This window comes from Pteropus alecto, unplaced genomic scaffold (assembly GCF_000325575.1).
Source record: "Pteropus alecto unplaced genomic scaffold, ASM32557v1 scaffold7, whole genome shotgun sequence".
NCBI lineage: Eukaryota > Metazoa > Chordata > Mammalia > Chiroptera > Pteropodidae > Pteropus > Pteropus alecto.
The window spans coordinates 4,066,659-4,088,436 of NW_006494614.1; the positions used below are offsets into that span (position 1 = coordinate 4,066,659).

Below are 21,778 nucleotides of genomic sequence, written 5' to 3' on the forward strand. Positions count from 1 at the left end.
TGGCAAAGAATAAAGGGCTCAGCTCTGAAACAATTGTGATGCTGCAAAATTTCACAGGATCATTCAGCTGGGCTTGAAATATTCAAGCTTAAAGAAAACAACAGGCTAAATATTTAAGGCAAAACTTGGCACAAGATTTCAAACATTTTTGGAACCAATATGTTAGGAATCCTTAAAAACAGAAACAAATACTCCAACATTTGGCAAGAAATAAAGGCCTATTAATCAACAAGTCATTATTGAATTCTGAAAGTAACTTCTCACTCACTCTTAAATAAAAATCTGTAAAAAAAAAACCCTATCCTCTAAATGTTAAAGCATATGTGGCCACAGAACACAGCTAGAAGGCAGAGGGCCCATTCAAAATCAATAATCTTAAACCAGGAGGAAGTGAATGAAAGACTATACTGTACCATGTCTACATTAATATGGGGAGCAGACATATGCTTGCAAACAGCCCCCTTGGCATCTCTAACATATCAAATTAGCACACTAAACCTCCCAACTTAGAGCAATGTTCTTCTATTATTTGGGAAACAAAGAAGAAAGGAAAATCATATTCCTAAAACTTCCTAAATTAGTGGGAAAAAAAAAACACACAAAAACCCATAACACATGAGGCATATTTCCCAAGGGTAAACAGATTTGAGTGTTGTCCTAAAACTGGGAAAGGTCTTCCAAGAAAGCAATGCTGCCACCTCAAAATTCGCAGGTGAGTGCAGAGTGTGACCTGACTTCCCTAAGGCAATCCCAGCCAACTGCCTTTCCTCTGAGAGATCCCCTAGAACTGCACTGTCCAGTATAACAGCCACTGCACTGTCAGTACTAACCACTGAAATAAGGGCAGACCAAATTGAGATGTGCTGCAATTGTAAAATGCGCACTGGATGTCAGATGTAGTATGACAAAAAGAATGCAAAATATCTCATTAATATTTTTATATTGATTACATGCTGAAATAATAATATTTTGGATATACTGGGTTAAACTATATAGCTAAAATTAACTTTCCCTATTTCTTTTTGCCTTTTTAAAAAATGTGACTACTTGAAAATGTTTAATCATAAATATGCTTTGTATTATGGTTCTATTGGACAGTGTACGATTTCCCAGTGAGATGCGTCCCTTATTTCTTTCCACCTGAACTCTATAAGAGCTTCAGGCACCTGTCAGGCTGCCGATGAACATGGCTGTGCCGGTATCTCATGGGGCCCAGCCTCTGAGGGTACAATAGCAGAGGCTCCAGACTCCCTGAGCAGCAGACTGCTTTTTAGTTCTGCCAGGGAGCAACCATTTGATTGGCCTTGTGTCAGTATCCAGTAACAGAGAAAGAAATAAATGATGTCTTAGGGAACAGGGCTATTCATGACTTCAAGTCTTTAACTTTCAATTTGAAACTGAAGGGGAAAACTAAAAAATCAAATGCAGTGCATGATGTTCATAACATGGTATGCCCCACTCACAGTGAAGCACTGCTTTAATGCAAATCAATACTTCCAGTTAGTAGAGTTAACATTTTTGATCACAGAAATCTCTCAGGGTTTCATTTTCATAGAAGAAATTTTGACTGAGTTCAGTCACTTTTTAAGATTTAAATTCCAAAACAGCATTTTTGTTTTTAAACATCCTGCATTTCAAATCTAAAAATTCAAGTCAGTTTCTATATCAATGTTTACCTAGTATTTAGATATATAAAAATATACTGTAGTTTTTAAATAAGGCCACCAATAAGGTATTATATACTTATATTATCAAAAGCAGTCAAGTAGCATAAAAAGCCTAATTTAAAAAAAAAAATAGACTACTTTACGCAATAAAGAAAAAGACTAGGAAAAAAAACACCTGATAGTAATAGAATTACTCATGATTGTCTCAATTTCAGTATATTGATGAACTATCAATTGAGTACCCTAAAGACTTTAATTCCACAGCCAAAATATTTGTATGCAAATTAAATACAACCCCATTAACAGTAAAACAATCCTATTTACTTAAGTGGGAAGGCTGTTGAAAGACCCCATAATGGAAATTTATTTTATTTTTTATAGAACACTTCATAATTTGCAAATACTTAAAAATGAATGCTAACTATTAATAGCAGTGGTTAAAATAATAAGTAAAGAAGACAACGTGCTTGGAGAATGATGAAGAAATAATGAAGACTATGCAGAAAGGAACTTAATTATATATGAACAGTTTCGTTTCATTCCTTCCTTCATCCATTCACTCAACAAACATTTATTCATCCTTTGCCAGGTACTGTGCTAGGTCCTGGAGATATAATGGTAAATAAACCAAACTTGGTAGCAGCCCTTGTGGAACATTCAGTTTAGCATGGTGATTACATATTAATCAAATAATCTGGCCACCCTGAAGAAGTAATGCTGGAGCTGTGAGCTGAAGGATGAGAACAAGTTGCTGTGGAAAGAAGAGTTTTCCACGTGGGGGAACAGCAAGTGCTATAATCCCATGACAGAAGGGAGCATGTCCTCACACAGAATGTTAATGGCTGGAACCCTGAGGAAAAGGGAGGCATGGTGCAGGATCTGGAGCTCAGAAAGAGGTTTTGGCTAGTGGTGAAAATCTGTGACTCATCTCCATAGAAAGGGTAACAGAAGCATAGATGTGTCTCCAGAACACAGTTGAGAGACAATCAATAGTCATAGGTTGCTGAGAAGATAAGAATGACAGGATTCAAAACACAGAAGCAGGGCTGGGCTCAGTTGTGGGAAATAACTGTCCTTTGAGTAGCAGGAAAGAGAGAATAAGTAGACCAATAATATATTAAAACTCTAGGCATTTTCAGCTTGTTGCATCTAAAGATTTAGTGGACCATGTTAGCATGGAAACATGAATATCTGGGTTCATCTGAGTTGAGATTTTGTTAGGAAAATGCATCAAAAATTCAGGGAGCAAGATAAATTAAGAACTTAAAAGAGTGGTAGAATCTTAACTGGATTAGAAAGGAAATGAGAGAAAGAAAAGATTGCTAGATGGGTAGAAAGTAGCAGGACCAGTAGACGAGACATTGCAATGAGGTCAAAGTACAAGCACAGTGGAGGTAGCTAAACAGGTAAGCCAGAAGGAGAAGAGGTCCTGTGGCTTATCTAGTGGTTTCAGATTCAGAGCAACTACTGGGGATGCAAGGTGCAAGGTGTGACCATAGGAATTGGTGCCTCAGTGGAGGAAGGTCTTTGGAGATAAGCAGTTTGAAGACCCAAGGCCACAAAGTTGGGCAGATCCTCCATGCAAACATTGAGGGCACTGGGAAGTTGTAGAGGATTTGTGATAAAGAACAAGACTGTAAGCCAGGTGCCAAATGCTCAGTAAATGAGGGAAAATGACCGACTGCATTTGAAAGGAGGCGAGAGTGAGAGAGTTGAAGAGCACCACCTTCAGAAGCAAATGTCTTTGTTGTTTTTGTTGTTGCTTTCTCAAATAACCAGTTTGAAGAGAAATGATCTAGAAGAAAAAAATTCCCCAAGGTGACAACAATCTCTCTACCCATGCCTAAAATGCATGAGATGTGAGGAAATTATAATGCCGCCACTTGAGAGGGCTGCAAGAGAAATGGTGCCTCAGGAGAGCGCAGGTCTCAATGACATCAGGACGGTGAGAGAGATGATAATAGTTCCACGGAACAGAGGAAGGTGGGGAAGGGAGAGCTCTGCCGTCACGTAGAGAAGGAGAGACCGTTATGGAGATGATGGTGCTATGGAGGACAGATGGTGGTAAGACTGGAATTGATTGCTAAAAGCAGAGATAGAAGATTTAAAGTAAAAATATCATTTTGAGAAGAATGCATGTGGATCCTGGTAGCCAAAAATAAGTCACTTGGCTCAGGTGGTGGCAGATAGACAACATGGTCTCTATGTACTATACTGGCTGGATGCCAAATCTAGACCAGGACTTCTCCATGTCACTGAAACTGATATTCAGGGTTAGATTATGTTTTTTGCTATGGAGAGTTGTCCTATGCATTTTAATATATTTAGCAGGATCCCTGGCCTCTACTCACTAGATGCCAATAGGACCCCCACCTCCAGTGATAACCAAACATGTTGCCAGATGTTGCAAAATGTACCATGAGGGCGAACTCATTCCCCATTGAGAATCACTAATCTAGAGCAACAGACTCACTTGGGGAGTGCAGAGGCACTATACTGGCTGTAGCAATGCCTCCACTTATGAACACATTGAGGGAATCGGTCATCTCTAATAGCTTCAGAGATGTGGAAGAAAGCTGGTCTCATTATTTCATAGACATATCTAATTCCCAATATTTAAAAAGAAGGTATTTCTCCACATTTGTCACCTCTCTTATTCTTTGCTCTGAAGATCTCTCATTGACTGTTGTTTCCTCACAGTCTGATAAAGATTTGCCTCCACTGAGAATATTCAAAGGAATGCCCTGTGTTTTCTTATTGACTGCTCCTTAGTTTGAGGGATATGCCAAGCTTCTTCCTGCCCTCGGCATTTCCCCACATCATCTCATCCTGCAGATCTGATTATACAGCACTTTTTCAGGAAGACATTTATTCATTCTATTAATTCTGTACTTTTCCTTCAAAGCACTTTTCACAATTACATTTGCATTGTTACTGGTGTGATTTGTTTAATATGTTTCTCCTATAGAATATACATTTTATGAGGGTAATAACCTTATGTTTTATTCACTGCTGGATCCTCTGCAACAGGTAGAGTACTCGGCTCAATAAATACGTTAAATAAATAAATTACTAAAAGAAAATGTTATGAGTATTTTCAGAATACAGATCACATTCCCCAAAGTGACTGCTTTAAGGGGATGACAGTCATATACGTGTACGTATAGTTTTCTGATTCTTTTTTAAATCACATACCTTTATAACAGTATACCTTATGTTTGAGAGAGGTTAGCATCCTAAGTAAGAAAAAGTAGTATCATTCAAAGAATGATGAAGTGTTTCTAGGTCTGACCAGTAATTAGATAACAGCAGTTAGCCCTAGTGTTACCATACTAACTTTATACATACTCTGACTGGTTTGCGTAATTACTACAAATATGTGTTGTGCCCCTGCCCTGCACACAGTCCTAAAATATGCGGTGTGACTATTTCAGGGCTGACTACACCAAGCAAAGACATATCCTACAGGGCTGACCTGAGGCAGCGTTCAGACGGCATTCTCCAGCTGGGTTCTTCAGGGTCTCAGCCTCAGAAGTTCACAGAGGAATCAGCAAGCATTCCAGCTGAATAAAAAGACAAGAAAGAAAAGCACAGTGAGCTAAACGCAAAAAAAGCACACTCTGGGCCTTCATGATTCTAATGCCTTAGAATTGCCAAAGAGATTTATAGGCGAGGTATAACATGCTGACTGAATGTTCTTTTTAATAAACGATGGTTAAAATGTTTTTATGTGTTTTTAGTTTTTTGATTTATTGGAAATTCAGGGACTGAGGAAAAATATGTTTTAGAACCAACAATAACTAAATTCAGGATGCCAGTGAAAATATCAGATAGCCAAAGGGGGGAAAAAATCAGGTTTGATAAAATAGAGCTACAAAGGTCTAAACCATAAATACTAGCTGACTTATCCTTTGCAATTTTACTTTTCTTCAAAACATGAATATCAGTGAAATTAAGTTAAAACCAAGTGTGTTTTGGCTAAGTATCTATAGAAAGATGATTTTATGCTCAAGGAGCAGATTTCTAAAAACTAGATTAAAAAATAACATACAGAGAGGATGAACATTAGTAGAAAATGAAAAATAGATTCTAACAGGAGCTTTACGATTAGCATAATTGGAAATATATAATAGGATGAAGTTGTCAAGCTTGAAATTGCTCCTTGCCTATACACTCATTTAATCCCACCCTGGAACGCTCTAGCCCCCTCTCACAGCCTTTGTTTTCAACCACTGGTGTAACTCTAAACAGGAAAGTAAATTACTTGAACAGTCTGGGATGTGGACCATGTCTGTGCTTTACATGACTGTGCTTTACAGGTCTCGTTAAAGGGTCTAGCTCCTATTTTCTAATACACTCGAGTGGCAAAATTATTTCTAATCTGGGTAATCTTAAACAGGCTCCCTTCTGTCTCAATTACATTTTGAAAAGTGATAACAGGGTGAAAACACTTACGAAAGAAATATTTCTGCTGATTTGTACAAAAGAGAGCACTATGTTTTCCAATCTAACTAAAACGCAGTATTTGTTGTATTGCATAGAAACCCTCGGTTGGTATGACTGTACAGTAATTCATGTGGTTATGTCATAATTTGCTTTATGATATATCCCACTGTTATTGAACATCGAGTTGTTTTAAATATTTCGCATACAATTGTTTTTCATTTTTTGTTTTCTTCAATTATTGAAAATAGGATGTCTGTACTTTCATTTATTTCTAATTTTAAGTTTGGACAAATTTAAAGATGAGCATTATTTCTCATTGATCCATTATGACTGAGCAGTACAGAGCCTGAAAATAATTCAAGGCTAAGAGACTTTCTTAGCAACCTATCACTGCTAGTTTCCTCTCAAAATCTAGGTTATAAACTCCAGGCTATTAGAGCCTAACACAAACACTAACAGAGGTGGTCATTTGAACTTTAAAATGGCAAAAGAATATTTATTATTATAGAGAGGTTAAAAAAACCTTAATCTTTTTGAAATTCTAATATTTTTAAAGCTCACAATAACTAAGCAAGTGAAAAACGAAAATACTTGAACACAAGCACTTCAATATTGCAACAGTCAATCTGAAAATCTAGATGGCTACCAAGTGACTACTGGGCGGGGAGCATATACAACATGCATACGCTGGATAAAGAGATAATTTACATTCCAGGCAGGACAGAGCAAGACGATGAGGCTCCATCATACTACTCAGAATGGCACACGACTTAAAACTTATTAATTATTTCTAGAATTTTTCATTTAATATTTTTGGACCATAGTTTACTGTGAGAAACTAAAACCATAGAAAGTGAAACTGTAGATAAGTAGGACTACTGTATTTAAAATCAAAATATATAGATTATGTGAAAATTATAGAAGAAATATAGTCAATGAGTTCTTAACAATATAAGACACAAATATGTATATAATGATATAATGTGTTTCTCATAATCCTATGAGGGGAAAAAAATCAAAAGGCAAAAGGTTAAACATCTTTTTGCAGATTGGATCAGACCAAAGATCACGAGGACATACAGACAACCAGTGTAAACAGGCTCAGCACAAAAACCCCAGATAAATATTTTAACAGAGAGAAAGCAAACTCTTATTAAATTATTGAACACACTGTTTAGAAAAGGGTGATGTAACCATTCTCTTATAGTTCGGAAAGTAGAGCCAATACCCTTAAAATCTATAGAAGCTCATGCAGCAGAGCTTCAAGGTCTTCTATACTATTCTACTTAACATTTTACATATTCAGAAGCATTAAGGACAGTGTTTGGTACACAGTGGTGTTAATAAACATTAGCTTGACTCTCTTCCGTCTCCTGGATAAAAATATAGAGGGCACATTCTGTAAAAGTATAGTTAAGAGCATAGCTGAGAGAGAAACTGAACATGTTAGATGACATGTTCATCAGAATCTAACATGAAAAGGTTAATAGGGCTCAAGATGTGTTTCTGTATTTCATTAAAAAAAATAATTACCAAAATGGAAGAAGTGTAGCTTACCGGCCACATAAAAATTTTTAAAAACCTTAGTAATCTGTACAACTCTTGTCAAAAGAGCATGAGATAGAAGACAATTCATTAATATTGCCAATATATATTTACATATCAATAAGGAAAAAGATGAATCATGCCATAGGAAATAATGGACAAAGGGCATAAACAGAAAAATCACCAAAGTAGAGATATAAAGGAACAGCAAACATATAAAAATGTTCCCTCTGGTTAGTAATAAGGATGCAAATAAATCAACAAGATACCATTTCTTTCCAGTCACATCGACAAAGAATGATGATGGCCAATGGGAGCAAGGAAAATGATGTTTCTATATATCAGGCAGATGTTTAAACTGGTACAGGCATTCCAGAGGACAATTTGTAAATATGCATCAAAGGCCTTAAGTCGGCAAACCCTTTGATCTAGAAATTCCACATGTAGAAATCAACCCTATGGAACTAATCAGATAAGTATGCAAAGGTATATGTATAACAAGATCCACTAGAGTGGTGTTTATGCAAGTAAAAAATAGGAGCAATCTGTATGTTAAGGGATGTGTTAAACAGTGTATATCCTTCAATGGAGAACCAAGCAGAAATTTTGGATGATGGTGTAGATATATACTTACTTAACATGAAAAAATACTTACATGCATGAAGAGAAAAACAATAATTAATACATAATATATTATGTAAAAGTACTTTTGTAAGAATATATATTTTAGATTTCAATATTATCACCATGTGAAAGTTTTTTTAAAATTTTGGTTATCTGTATTTTATAATGTTTCTCCACTAATCATGTACTTTGTATGCATGTCATTAAAAACAAGGTAAACAGGAAAAGGTTTTGTGTCCCAAGTCCAGTACTTATCAGACATATAACTTTAGGCGAATCAGTTAATTCCAAGACCCAGTTTCACCATATATAAATTTGGTATAATAATAAACTATACTTTGTGGGACCAGTATGAGAATAAAACTAAAAGCAAAAGCACTTCGAAACTAGCGTACTTGATAAACATTGGCTGTTGTTACTAGCTGACAGAAAGTTTAATAAAAGACAACCCCATAAAGAGGCTGGGAGAAGAAATACAAACTAATGCACTCTCAGGTAACATGAAGAGAAGGGTCGGGGAAATGTTCATCCTCCTCCGCCTACACAGGTCATCACGCATGTGGCAGTGTAGTTGTTTCTTAGTGTCACATTAAAGGGAAGGGGTGATGACAATGGTGCTAATAAAGATGACAGGACAACCTTTATTATGCACTTAATAAGTGTCCAGCATGGGAACTACTTTCCTTAATCTTATTTAATTCACCAGGCATCTTACTATCTATCCCCTTTTATGGATCAGGATACCAAGGCATAAGTAGGTCAAATAATTTGTTGAAAGCCACACAACTGGTAAGTGGTGAAACCAGGCTTCCAATCCAGCAGACTAGCTCCACATTCTTAAACACACCTAACACTAATACAGGGAATGTATCCCAGGACACAGTCATACCCTGGAGTGCTAATGAGACCAAGACCAAGAGCCATGGGTACCTTACACCCGGGCCACAGAGCTAAGGCAACATCAACTTTGATTCTAAATGAAGAGAGTTTCCAATAATCTAAGCGAGCCAAAGATAGAGTAAGTTACTATACAAGGTACTCTATCCACCACTGGAAGTTAAAAATGGGACCGTAACACATTCACGGTTGTTGCGAAAGGATCTCAAATGGCCGCAGGACTGCCTGACCCATAGAAGCCAACAGCAGGGGATCAGGACTTGCAAGCACCACTGGCTGGTGTCTCCCAAGGAAGTCCCTGCTATGCACTGAACTTGTGTCCCCCTTCCCCCAAGTTCACATGTTTAAGTGCTAACTCTCAGCCCCTTAGAATGTGATGACTGTTTTGGACACAGGGCCTTTAAAAAGGTAATTAAGGTAAAATGAGTTATATGGGTGAGCTCAAATCCGATATGACTAGTGTCCTTATAAGAAGAGATTAGGACACACGCAGGCACAGAGGAAACACCATGCGAGGACGTAGCAAGAAGGCAGCCATCTACAAACCAAGGAAAGAGGCCTCAGAAGAAGCCAACCCTGCTGACACCTTTATCTTGGACTGGCAGCCTCCGGAACCAACAAAAAATAAAATTTTGTTGTTTAAGCCATGCAGTCTATGGGACTTTGTTATAGCAGCCCTAACAAACTAATACAGCCTCCAAGGACAGGGAACAGCCCACTATGAGCCAGCCCTTGCCCTGGCTGCCTTCTCGCCATCACTCTGCTCTATAATTCAAATCGGCCTTCTCCTGCCACTGTTGACTAGACCTGCCAGTTTCTTCCACGCTTCTTCAGCTCACAGGCTGTGTCAGGCCCCCTGACCACATACTTCCAGGCCGGGGATAGCTGATGCTCTCCTCAAAGCTGAGTCGCGGATGACTTTGAGAAACCACCAGCCTTAGAGACCACCAGCCTTAGAGGCCCCCTAGACTAAGAGAGCTGCCTCTCAACTACTACTCCCTAGGAGCATCTGGCTTCTGCATTCCCTTTTGCAGTCAGTGCTCACCTTATGCTGGTGCTAAAACCCACCACTCTTCGAGGAAATTCCCTCTGGGAAGTTGCTTAGACTCTTGGGTATAATTTGTTTTACCACAGTCTTCTCCTCCCCAGGTTGCATAAACACTGTGGGGGCTCGAGCAGAGAGGTACGAGGGTCCAGAGTGTAGACTCTCGTGCCTGAAGCACCTACCATCTCCCAGAACTCTGATTTTTAAGGCCAAGCGATATATACCTGTAAGCCTTCTACATAATTTTAGGAGACTATTTTCCTCAGGGGGCCCTTCTACTAAGCTGCTTTCCACAGGTAACCCCACCAGTCTGTCACACAGGACCACAAATGTCTACTACACCCATTCCAATGCAGTCCTGCTGCTGGATCCACCCACAGAGGGAAGTGGGGAATACTGCCCGTCTCCACATGATGGGAGATGGGGAGATCCAGCTCCAGCCAAGAGACCCAGGTACGTGGCAGTCAAATAAATATAGGCAAAAGCCTTTAGCTATCTGATCATGTCACTGCTCTGCTTAAAACTGTTGTGATAGTCAAATGAACTAGAATGTCACACTTGCCAGCATTTCCAGAATTATGTCCTAATACTTGACTTCTTATTTTCTGGTCACAGTCATGCAGATCTATTCAACCATGATGAACTATTCTCTACCTTCAGAGTACTGGTACCTCTTCTCTTTGTCTGCTTGGCTCCTATTCAACCCTCAAGTCTTAGATGTCACCTCCTCTAAGAAGCCTCCCTGATCTCCTCAGGTCTGAGTTAATTACTCTTCTACGCATTCCAATAACACCTACTCATCAACAGTCACAGCATAATCAATACGCTATATAATTACTTATTTTGAGAAAGGGAAGGCAGACTCTATTGTTTCCACCTCATTTCCACCCAAAACCCAAGCCCCATACAGTAAGCTCTTTAAGCAGGGTGATCGTTCCTCTTGGGATAGTCAGTTTTGCCTGTTGTTCCAGTATCATTACTAATTACACCTCCATTTGCTCTCTTTTGTTTCCCAGTTTGGAGGATAAATTATTTGGTCATCCTGTCAATATAGGCAGGATTCACTTTTTTTTTTCTTTTTTTGCTGTTTGAATCCCCTGGAATTACTAATATTCTCACAAAATCTTCAAAAGCAGGAAAACTAAAAGTACGATTGATACCCATTTTAGAATGAAGAGCATGAGATCTTCAATCAAGATTATTTGCATATATTGAGTCACAATGTGTGAGTTTATATTATGAAATTCATGCCCTAAAAGAATAAAATGCTGCACTGACTATCAAAATTTTCTCTAGTAAGAACAAGGATAAAGTATCTATTCACCCTGGAGACCTTGGGAACAAAAGTAAAATATAATGTTTAAGTCAGTTCCCTCCAGTGACATTAGCACACCCCTTTTCAGCTCTTATTTTAATTTAATTTTTAGCTCCAACACTCCTCTATGAATAGAAGCATAAAATGCTTGGATCAGTTACATAGTCTTGTCAAAATAACCTAACCTGCAATTATAACATCCTAAGGTGCTTTTGAAAAATGTTGCCATGAAACATTTTTTATTAAAGAATTTCTTATAGCTCTCACGCCACTGAAAATTAAATCATCCATCTGCATCTTTATAGATGGCACAATGCAGATCTTGAACATTTTGTTAGTATACTAATTTTATATGACAAATAATTTACTTTATTGTATAGCAAAACAATCAATATGTTTCATTTATGAAATTATTTCATTTAAAAACTGTGTAAAGAAAGTTATTCATCAGACAGTAAATAGTCTCCTCTGATTAATAACTGCCGTCTACCAAAGAGAAAACATACAGTTTAGTTACCCAACCTATGATCTAGATGTAATCCAAACTCTGCCCTTCAAGCAGTTTATAATATGCAAAGTAAGGCATTAACATCCACATTTGATTACTCTAATAATACAAGACATTCTCTTCTAATTGAGAGCCGTTCAATTTTTTCTCATTTCAAATTTTCCAAAATTGAGGTGGTACTTTAAATCAATATATTCATTAATATGCTATTTTTCCCTTGAAAAGCTGCTGTGTGTCTTACATCTGAAAGAAGCATTAGAACTTGGGAAGCACTATAATTTAAGTACCCAATTAAGGAGGCTACGAGTATATGTACTATTCCATTTAATTCTTACAATGATCAATAAGAATTAAATCGGTCCATTTTTCAGAAGAAAAGGTAGAGACAGCAAGCTAAAATGCTTGAGGTGAAAAAAAATTGGTAATTGGTGAAGCTGACACACAGATCCAGCTCTGTTACACTTTGCTGCACCGTACTGGCTACCAAAGGTAAAATGGACATGGATTAGAATGGTGGAGGAAAGTTAAATGCAGAAGCACTGAAGATAGCAGAGAGAAAACAAAAGCTTTCCAGATGAAAAGTATGACACATTAAAAGATATAGAGGCTTCCAAGCTATACTTTTCTAAAATAAGAACCCTGTACCAGCTGGAGATGCAATATTGACATATATTTAATCAGTTATCTTTTAACAGGAAACCCTTTCGGTAATTCCATTTTTATACCCATTTTACTGATTAGGAAATTGAGGTTTAGAGAAATTAAGCAACTTCATGAAGGTCACACAACCGGTACAGGAGTCAGGATGAAAACCTAAGCAATCTACCTCCAGAACCCAACCTTTTTAACAGTAAGCTATCCTGCATCAGCAGCTAGTACAGGGTTCTAATTTTACAAAAGTATAACTGAGAAGCCTCCATTTCTTTGAATGTGTTTTATTTACATGGAAATCCTGTGAGAAACATGCCAATTTTCTCAGAAAAAAAATATTTGGTTTTCCTTAAAACACACAGATCTGACCAGGCTGAATAACAAAGAATTTACTCCAACCATTCACTAATCATTTTCTCACTCATTCATTCAACATTTAAATAGCATTTACCATACGCCAGGAATGCATGTAAAGGAGTAAGATTAAAATGACTTTGTAAAGCAAAATGTCTGGGTTTTTTAGACATGACAGGTGATAAAAGCAATCACTTCTTAAAGCATAATTTTCTTTTTTAAAAAAGTAGATGTAAGGTAGAAGAAAGGACGTGGGCATGAGTTTAAGTTCCTTCAACTGGAATAAGCTATACATTAAATGACATCTTAACTGTGAAGGGGCAAGAGACCATGTCTCACTCATCTCTGTCAGGAGCTTTGTTCCTAGAAGACTTTCCCATAAATTAACTGTTTATCAATTGTTCTTGTTTAGGAAATTAATGGACTTTCACCACAAATGCAGAAGTTCCAGACACCTCCAAAAACACTTTTCTTAGTTATTGAAAAGATACTCCAAGACTCTTACAGAATACAAACATAATCCTAACAACCTCAAGATATCAAGACCAAAAAGAAATTCAAATTTCATTCTCCTTTAATAATTAAGATGGCTTTAAAATGTTGACAAAAACCCTGCAGCTGAAGAGTCTTCAATTTTAAGACAATATTATTACATTGTCTTCCTTTATACATAAGGAAGTTAAGGACACACTGCCCCAAAATACAGCATGTTGGCATGCTGAATAATTCAAGCTGAAGTAATTTGAGAAACAGAATGGGCTGGGAAGATTTTCTGACTTTCCCCAGAAGCAGACATTAAACTCTCACCCTCCCTATGCCCGGAGGAAAGGAGCATCCTATCACCAAGCGGCTGGGAGGAATCTGAATAAAGTCTTGCTGTTTTCCCCAGTTTACTATCTTAGCTCACACTGTTTTTTATCCTGTCACGTTTTTCCAAGACTTTCCACTTTTCATGAAAACTAGCACAAAAACGCTCACGTTTACCTACTTCTTTGAGTTTTCATTTCTGAATGAAGGTTCCCGTGTCACATAAAACTTTTATTAAGTAAATCTCTGCTTTTCTCTTGTTAATCTATCTTTTCTTACAGGAAATTCAGTTGAGAACTTAGAAAAGTCAAGGAAAAATATTTTTTCCCCTCCCCTACCTACAGAATAATAAAAGGCACTTTGAAAATATAATGAGCCCTTGAAATACTAACATCATAATTTCACAATTATCATAATTATCATAATTTCACAATTATCACAATTATCATAATTTAACGGAATATTGATTTGAGCAATAATTTTTCAAATGAGTATATTTAATTCCAATAGTTTGTGGCAAACTACATACTGAGTTTCTTTTTCTTAATTTTAACTGATATCACTAAGTACCTTTAACCAATATTCAAAGTTGGGGGAAAGAAAGATAGGCATGTGGTGCTTTCTGAATTACAATACCAATTACATTGCATATATGTATTTGTAAACAATACAAAATCATTAATCTCACTGGGGAACTCTTAAGATATTTTCTAATAAAATTAAATAAATGTTAATTTGCACAATACTATTATATATGATTTAGTCAAGCATAAAATAATAACTTTAAAAAAAATGAAATTAACGAATTTCGACAAATTTGAAATGAGTCAACATTATACAAAAAGATGTTTGGCAACAATAGAAATGTACTCAGAGACTCTGGAGCTGGGTTAATGAGTAATGATGACAAGTACTGGCAGATGTGAAGGATGGCAGAAAAAGAATGATGAAAAGAGAAGACTGATTAATTAGAGTATTAGAGCTGGAGCTATGGAAACCCAATTCGTGTTAAATGAAATGTGTGAGGATTTTAGGACTAATCATCCATTCGAAAATATTCTTTAACTCTGACTGTGTGCCTATCCTTCCTCTTGGAGACAACAGTTTAAAACAAAATAGATGTCCCCATTCTCATAGAACGTACATTCAAGGAGGAAGAAACAGCAAATAGATAAAATAAGAAAACACTGAATGGTAATGGTGTTACATTGAATAAAACAGCAATGATGTAAGTCGATGGGCATTTGGTTTGAGGGGTCAGGGAAAGCCTCTGAAAAAGCAAGGTTAATCTGAATATATCACTTGATCATACAAACGTCAAAACACGAAAGAATATTCCAAAGTCAGAGACAAGAAAGTTTTCCACATCATGTTTTATGATTTGAGACATGTTTTGAATCGCTACATGACTTTTTGGCATGAGTCAGAAGAAGAGGAGGAGAAGAGTAGAGTCTGTTTTCTTGGCTCAGTCAATAGGCTTGGGTGAGCTCAACAAGTGGGAGGACAAAGCTCAGAGAGAATAGTGTGGGGGAGGCTGAGGGGAAGAATGGCTGTCAAATCCGTCATGTTTGATAGTTCACAATGACTGAAGTAGAATCCTTCCTTTAGCAATCCTAGTTTTCCCAATGCACAAAATCTGGATTCACATAATGCTGGATTTTTTTTAGTGTATTTTCTAGTGAAAATTTTATTGCCCTTCAGTAATACCCTACCTATATAGAATATATAGTATACAGTGCTATATACTATTAGTGAAAACAAGCCATTGTCTTATTTCATGAAGAAAGTATGCTAAAATCATATCCCATGGTTTCAATAATATATATCACAGAAAAATAGACTTGCTCACCTACAACACAAATTTTTTCTTTACATTCCAGGAATGACCTAATATCTTAGCTGAATATTTTTTATCCACATATTATTAAAAATACTTCTGGTGTCTCTGGAGAAATTGCTAGAAATGCCACCTACAGTAATCTACAAGCAGAGGATATGACCCTAACCTCAAATCTGAGGTACAAGTTGAAGTAACTTTCCCAGTTTACGGAGATATTAAGTGGCAGAGCTGGGACTGGAACTCAGGCAAGTTTGACTAGAGTTCACACCCCTCATCATAGACTATGTTGCCTCTGGCATTAGCAACTAAGAATACCTGGAGTCCAGAGATTTTCCAGGAAATAAAACCTCTCTTATAATTGCTCTATAATTTCCAAGGTGGTACCTATAATAGATAATTTTCTGAAAAATATTCAGCTTAACCATTTCTCTTGTGGATTCTCTAGAATCTAGCTGTGGGTTCCAGAAAAGTTTTTAGCGTGCGGATAGCAGAGCAAAGGTTGTAGTCAAACTGTTTGTTTCCACTCACAGCCCACTAACATATGGCCTTGGGCAAGTACTTAACCCCTCTGTGCCTCAGTTTCCTTATGCTGTAAGATGGTGTTAATAACACTACCTACATCACAGCAGTTATAAGGGTTTGATGAGTCAATATAAGTACTAAGAACAGTGCTAAGAACATAAAATCTGCAGTGTTAGCCGTCATCACAATCATCATTAGAGTAAAACAGTCTACGGACGTCAACCCTATCTAAGACGTTTAATCTCCCTGCTGTACTTCTGAATGACCATCATTCTATAGACTGAAGTGTTGGATAAATGAAAGCCTCAGAGAAGGGGATGTGATAACCCCATAAAAATACCTGAAAGGCATTGCTCATTACATTCACTATACAATGTCTTTTTCAATGAGGATTTTAAGAGATAGTTCTTTCCTAGTATAAAGAAATAAACTGTATTGATGCTCGTAAAAATTGGTTTTGTTTTATTCATAAATGTTTTGAATCAAGTAATTAGTCAAGCATTACACTTTATAATGACTGGCAAGACGTTTAAAATGAAACGTGCTCCCGCTCTTGGTAAATATCTAGAACTAACAATGAGCAACGTTCATGGCTCATTTTATTTTATGGCCATTCTCTTTCTTTTTCCTTCATCAGCCACTGCTCATTTATGTTAAACCTTACTCTTCTTTTAATAACCAAGGCATTAAACAATCTGTCTGGAGGAATGGGAAAGGGAAAGAAAGAAAGATATAGGAGTAATTATCCCATTAGAACCTACTTCAGGGTCTGTGGGAGGAGGGTTAGAATCTGCTTCTAAGCTAAAAGCCTAGGAAAGACAAAAAGATAAAAATCACAAATTCTGAAGTAGCCCGCCACTACCATGCCTCCAATACTTTAATCTGCCTACTGATCAATATCATAATTCTCCAGATCCCTATTCCGCACTGTCTATTCCTCAAAAACAAAACAAGTATAATAATTCCAAGTTCATAGGTAGTGAAATGATAGATTCTCGACTTAAAAGTCAATAAATATTTGCTGCATGCCCACTATATTACAGACATGCTTCTAGGCTCTTGGGATATATTGGTAAGCAGAACAGAGAAAATACCTTACTTCCTACATGAGACTATAGGTAACAAACAATTAATATGGCAAATAAGTAAATTATATAGTGTTCCAAGAAACTGTCGTAAAACATCCTTTTATGCCCTTGCACCCAAACCCATAACTGCAGAAACTCCATCTACATAGAGACCAGCTCACTAGTTCCAGGATTTGTCTCACGAGCTCCCCAGAACATAATCATCTTCTGAGCCCCTATATTCTTCTTTCTAGTTCACTCTGTGCAGTAATGCCCACTGCAGAATCTATTGACATGTACACCAAAGGGGCACAGGCTCAGGCCAAAATCTGACGATGGCAGTAAAGCCTGTGACACCCCAGACACCACAAAGCCATTTCTTTGAAGGAGTCACTGCCCAAGAGTGCCCTTTCTTATAGTGACAAAAATTCGAAGTACCAACGCTGTCCCACTTACCAATGCCACCATGAACTCAGGATGCCATTGTGGTTTCAGTCGAACAATGCTTTTTTACATTTCTTGCTTTTTATAAAGAATCCTGCTCTTTCTAGGACTTAATTTGAGTCCCAAGTGGACTTGGGCCAGGGGACAATCTGGGTGGCAGACACTGTGCCGTACCTGAAATCAAGGTTTTGCTCTGACACCAGTTCCCTGGGCTAAAACTAAGCTTGTAAACTTTTATTCTCTCCAGAAGGTCTGTGGTCTCCAGAAGGGCTTGCCCCACAAGTTCTCCAGGCATGCTCCAGGCTTAGAGTACATGCGAGATTTCTGATCTAAGGGAGTTGGACGTGGGCTTCCAGCTCTTTGGAAGGAAAGCACAGTCATGGGTTATGTGGTATTACGGTGAACACTAGAAAGTGCTAGGGTTAGCCCAGCTATTCACTGCCCCAACTAGCACAAAGAGCTGGCACAGCAATGTGCTGGGATGACAGGATGATGGTTACAAACAACAACAAATAAAAATGAAGAATGAGAAGCTACATCAAATTTCTCAAGGAAATGCTTTCCAAACTAAAATAAAAATATTTAGGGTAGTTCACGAAAAGAGATCTAAAAATTCAGTACAGAAATACTGGAATTATCCAATATAGGGCAGAAGTCATATACTATTTGCGAAAAAAAAAAGGTTATCAAAGTAGCATTATACTCTTAGAGTTAAAAATTTAAGAGCAAGGATGATCATTCTTCCAATGAAGGAAATTCTGTAAGTTTATTAAAAGCATTTTTTCTTCCTGTGACTACTTACTCTTCAGATGAAGAGTAGATTCAGAATATTCCACCAAAGACTAAAATATAAGAAATTTAGCAAGAGTTTATTAGTTTTCTGCCACCTCACAGATTTGGAAAGTGTTATGAAATCATGAAACAAATCTTATGTTCTAACTCAACCTCATGACTGATTATTCATAGTGTAACTTGGGCAAATCATAGCCTCTCTCAGCCAATGTTTACTTCTCCATCAGACAGGGGTAAAACTACCTCCTCCGCAATACTTTCGCTGACACTAAATGAAATGATGAGTTTGAAAGTACTTTCTAAACTCTGAGGAACAATGTAAGTATACAGCACATCAAACTCATTCTATTACTGTGGCAGATGGGGCATTTCTCTTCTAATAACCTGAGAAATCTAAGAAAATGGATTTGTTCCACCAAAACAGTATTCTTCCAGATCCTATTACATAATTCTCTTTTGTAAAGTAGTTAAAAAAGACAACTGGTTAAACTCAAGTAAGTTCATTATCTCTACAGAGCATTTTTAGCCAGAATAGCTGAATAAAACAAGAATGAAAACATTTTGTTATTGCCCAGGCAATTCTAGATGATGCCTTTTATTCTGACACCTTGGATCTATGCTTCCCTCATAGGTAACATTTTCAATTATTTAAGTTCTAGTTAATATTGCTGGTGTTGGCATGATCAGTAATTACTGTCTTAATAATCACAGGCATCTGATTCCAGCTGCTCCCATCTTTGATCTAACCATGAGCAACAGCCTGGAGAACAGGAACTGACAGGGAAAGAATACAGCCAGGGGTCAAATTAATGCTGGTGTTATATTAGCTTTCAGTGAGCTATCAAAGTCGGAGACACATGCTGAAAAGTGAGACCATATAATGAGAATGAATGACTGTCCTGAGAGTTTTATACAAAATAAAATATTTTCTCAACAAGAGAATGGCTTTTGAATCTAGATCTGAAGAACTGGCTAAATAAATCATACCTTCAACAACGTTCTTTTGAGTAACTACAAAAAGAATGCATCTGCATACTCGTTTCTCTGCCAGATATGCCTTTTCCTTCCCCCAGATGGCTGGGGTGAGTGTCTGCACATATGGCAAGGGAAAAACAGCAGGAAGCTCAAAGTACGTAACTGTAAAAAGAAGTGAAGGCTTATGAAACATGCACTGCGTAAGACGGTATAGGGGCCATAAACCTAAAGAAGCCCAACCAGTGAAGGCGAGGCCTCAGAAGACCTGTGTGATAGTCCAGCTCTGCCAGTCACCCTCCCAGCCAGTTTGCTTTCCCGGGTGTCTGCTTTCTCGTGGAAATTAGAGTGATGCAACTAAATCAGTGTGGAGAGTTTTTTAGAGCCTGTGTGAAATCATCCAGTGCTGGGCGTTAGCAGAAACAGAGAAAGTAGGTGTCAGCCTGTGTGCAGGTGAGAAATCTCCTTCTCAGAATAGTATAAAGTTTTTCTCCTTCTCCTTTGAAATAGAAGAAAAAATCACACTACTGCACTGATCCTGTGTAAACACCACCAAGACACCCAGCCCTATAACAGCTGGCACAGCCCTATAACAGGAATATGAAATCTGCCATTTACCATAAATCAAATCTATTTTGAGAGAAATACTAATGGTCCCATTATAGTTCCCTACGCCAGGATGCGGGAATGAGAATGAGTGTGTGTGCACGTATAGGGGTGTGTATGTGTGCTAATGTGCTTACGTGTAGAGTTTGCAGGTATGTGTATGCATATGTGTGTATGTGTAGGTAGGGGTGTGTGAGTGTGAGTGTGTGTGTGTGAGTGTGTGTAGAGAAGGGGGTGGACAAGTCATCTCATTTTTTTCCTTTCCCTTTGTGCCTATTGTCTCTCCTCTCAATCTCTGGCACTAAGTGCTTAATCTAACTTTTAACCAAGGTATGCAGGGAGCGGAGGGGTGAAACAGGTTGCCTACACATTACTTAGGCTAACTCAGAAGCCATTCCACATTAGTGAGTGATTCTCTGCAGAATGGGGACACAGAAGGATTAGTGATGGAGATGGCAAGGGAGGTGGCAGCATCAGAACCACCTAGGGAAAGGCTTTTTCCATCTTTCTATGCCTTCTCCTCTTCCTTTTACCTTCTTAAGATTCTCATATGATGCTGCAAGGAAAATCTGAACACAACACACACACACACATATACACATCACAGCTGCAGTGAATCACTGCTTCTGATTTGCTGAGATGGAATAAAAGATTGATGATCTCGATGCTAATGTCCTCTCTAGCTCTAACACTTTAAGACATTGGTCTGCTTTCTAATTAAGGAAACACATGAGATGACCAAGAACAACGGGAGGCAATACCTTATAGCTACGTAGCAACTGAGTGGCAGAGTAGATGAGGACTTCTAAGATAAGGAAAAATATTGTATGGTAGGGCTAATCAGGAGTGCTTTCATGGAGGGAACAGGTATTGAGCTAAACGTTGGCGTACATATTTTAGACTGAGAGGGAGGCAAGGAAGCATGCCAAAGGACAGGGCATATGCAGGATCAGGCATGAGCTGGAAGGACACTGAGGAGGGCAGTGTCTGTGCCAGAAGCAATGCCAAGCTGGGTTGCCCAGGATAAGCTGGGCCATCTGACCTCGGGCTACAAACTGCTGCAGAGCCTGACCTTACAGCAGTGACTATGGAGTCATCACTGGCTGTAAAGCAGGAGACTGCGAGAATAAAACATGTGGCTCAGAAAGCTTCTTCAGATCCTGGTGCTCAAGACGGGTCACAATAGAAGGTTCTAACCTGGGATTGGTGAAAATAAATTCAAAAATGCCCACAGCCTCTAACATTATATGCCACTCTTTTTCTGAATCTAAATACATACATGCATTTTGTACAGGAAAGAGAATCTATACCATTTATTAAATTTTCTAAAAAGTGTGTGACGACCACTTGCCCCACCCAACCCCCATCCCATGCACATACAACATAGGAAAACTAAGACCTGTAAAAGAAAGAATTGCAAATTTTCCTTGGGGTCTTACTGTGCAGGTGGGACAGATTGGTAAAGGGTAAAAGACGAAAAGAGCAGCTGAGTGGCACCACCCCATGTGATCCTTGTGTGCCAGGAAACTCCACAGAGGCTCCAAAGGAAAAGACTAAGAAGGTACTTTTCCAGCCTCGCTTTCTTGGGAGGTGTTGGTAAAATGGGCTTTCATGGATTATACGAAGTTGGCCAAAACATCCAGTCTTCACCTGAATTGTTTTACAGTTACCACCTG

The 21,778-nt window shown here is 38.0% G+C and overlaps 1 protein-coding gene across 1 annotated transcript in view; it reads right to left on the reverse strand.

Annotated features, from left to right (window-relative positions):
- KLHL32 (kelch like family member 32) overlaps nucleotides 1-21,778 on the reverse strand; it is a 176,857-nt gene that overhangs the window by 139,438 nt on the left and 15,641 nt on the right. The window contains exon 3 of the mRNA XM_015600301.2: nucleotides 5,143-5,230. Within this exon, the coding sequence (XP_015455787.1) occupies nucleotides 5,143-5,165 (23 nt within the window). The 5' untranslated portion in view covers nucleotides 5,166-5,230. The remainder of the gene's footprint in view (nucleotides 1-5,142; nucleotides 5,231-21,778) is intronic.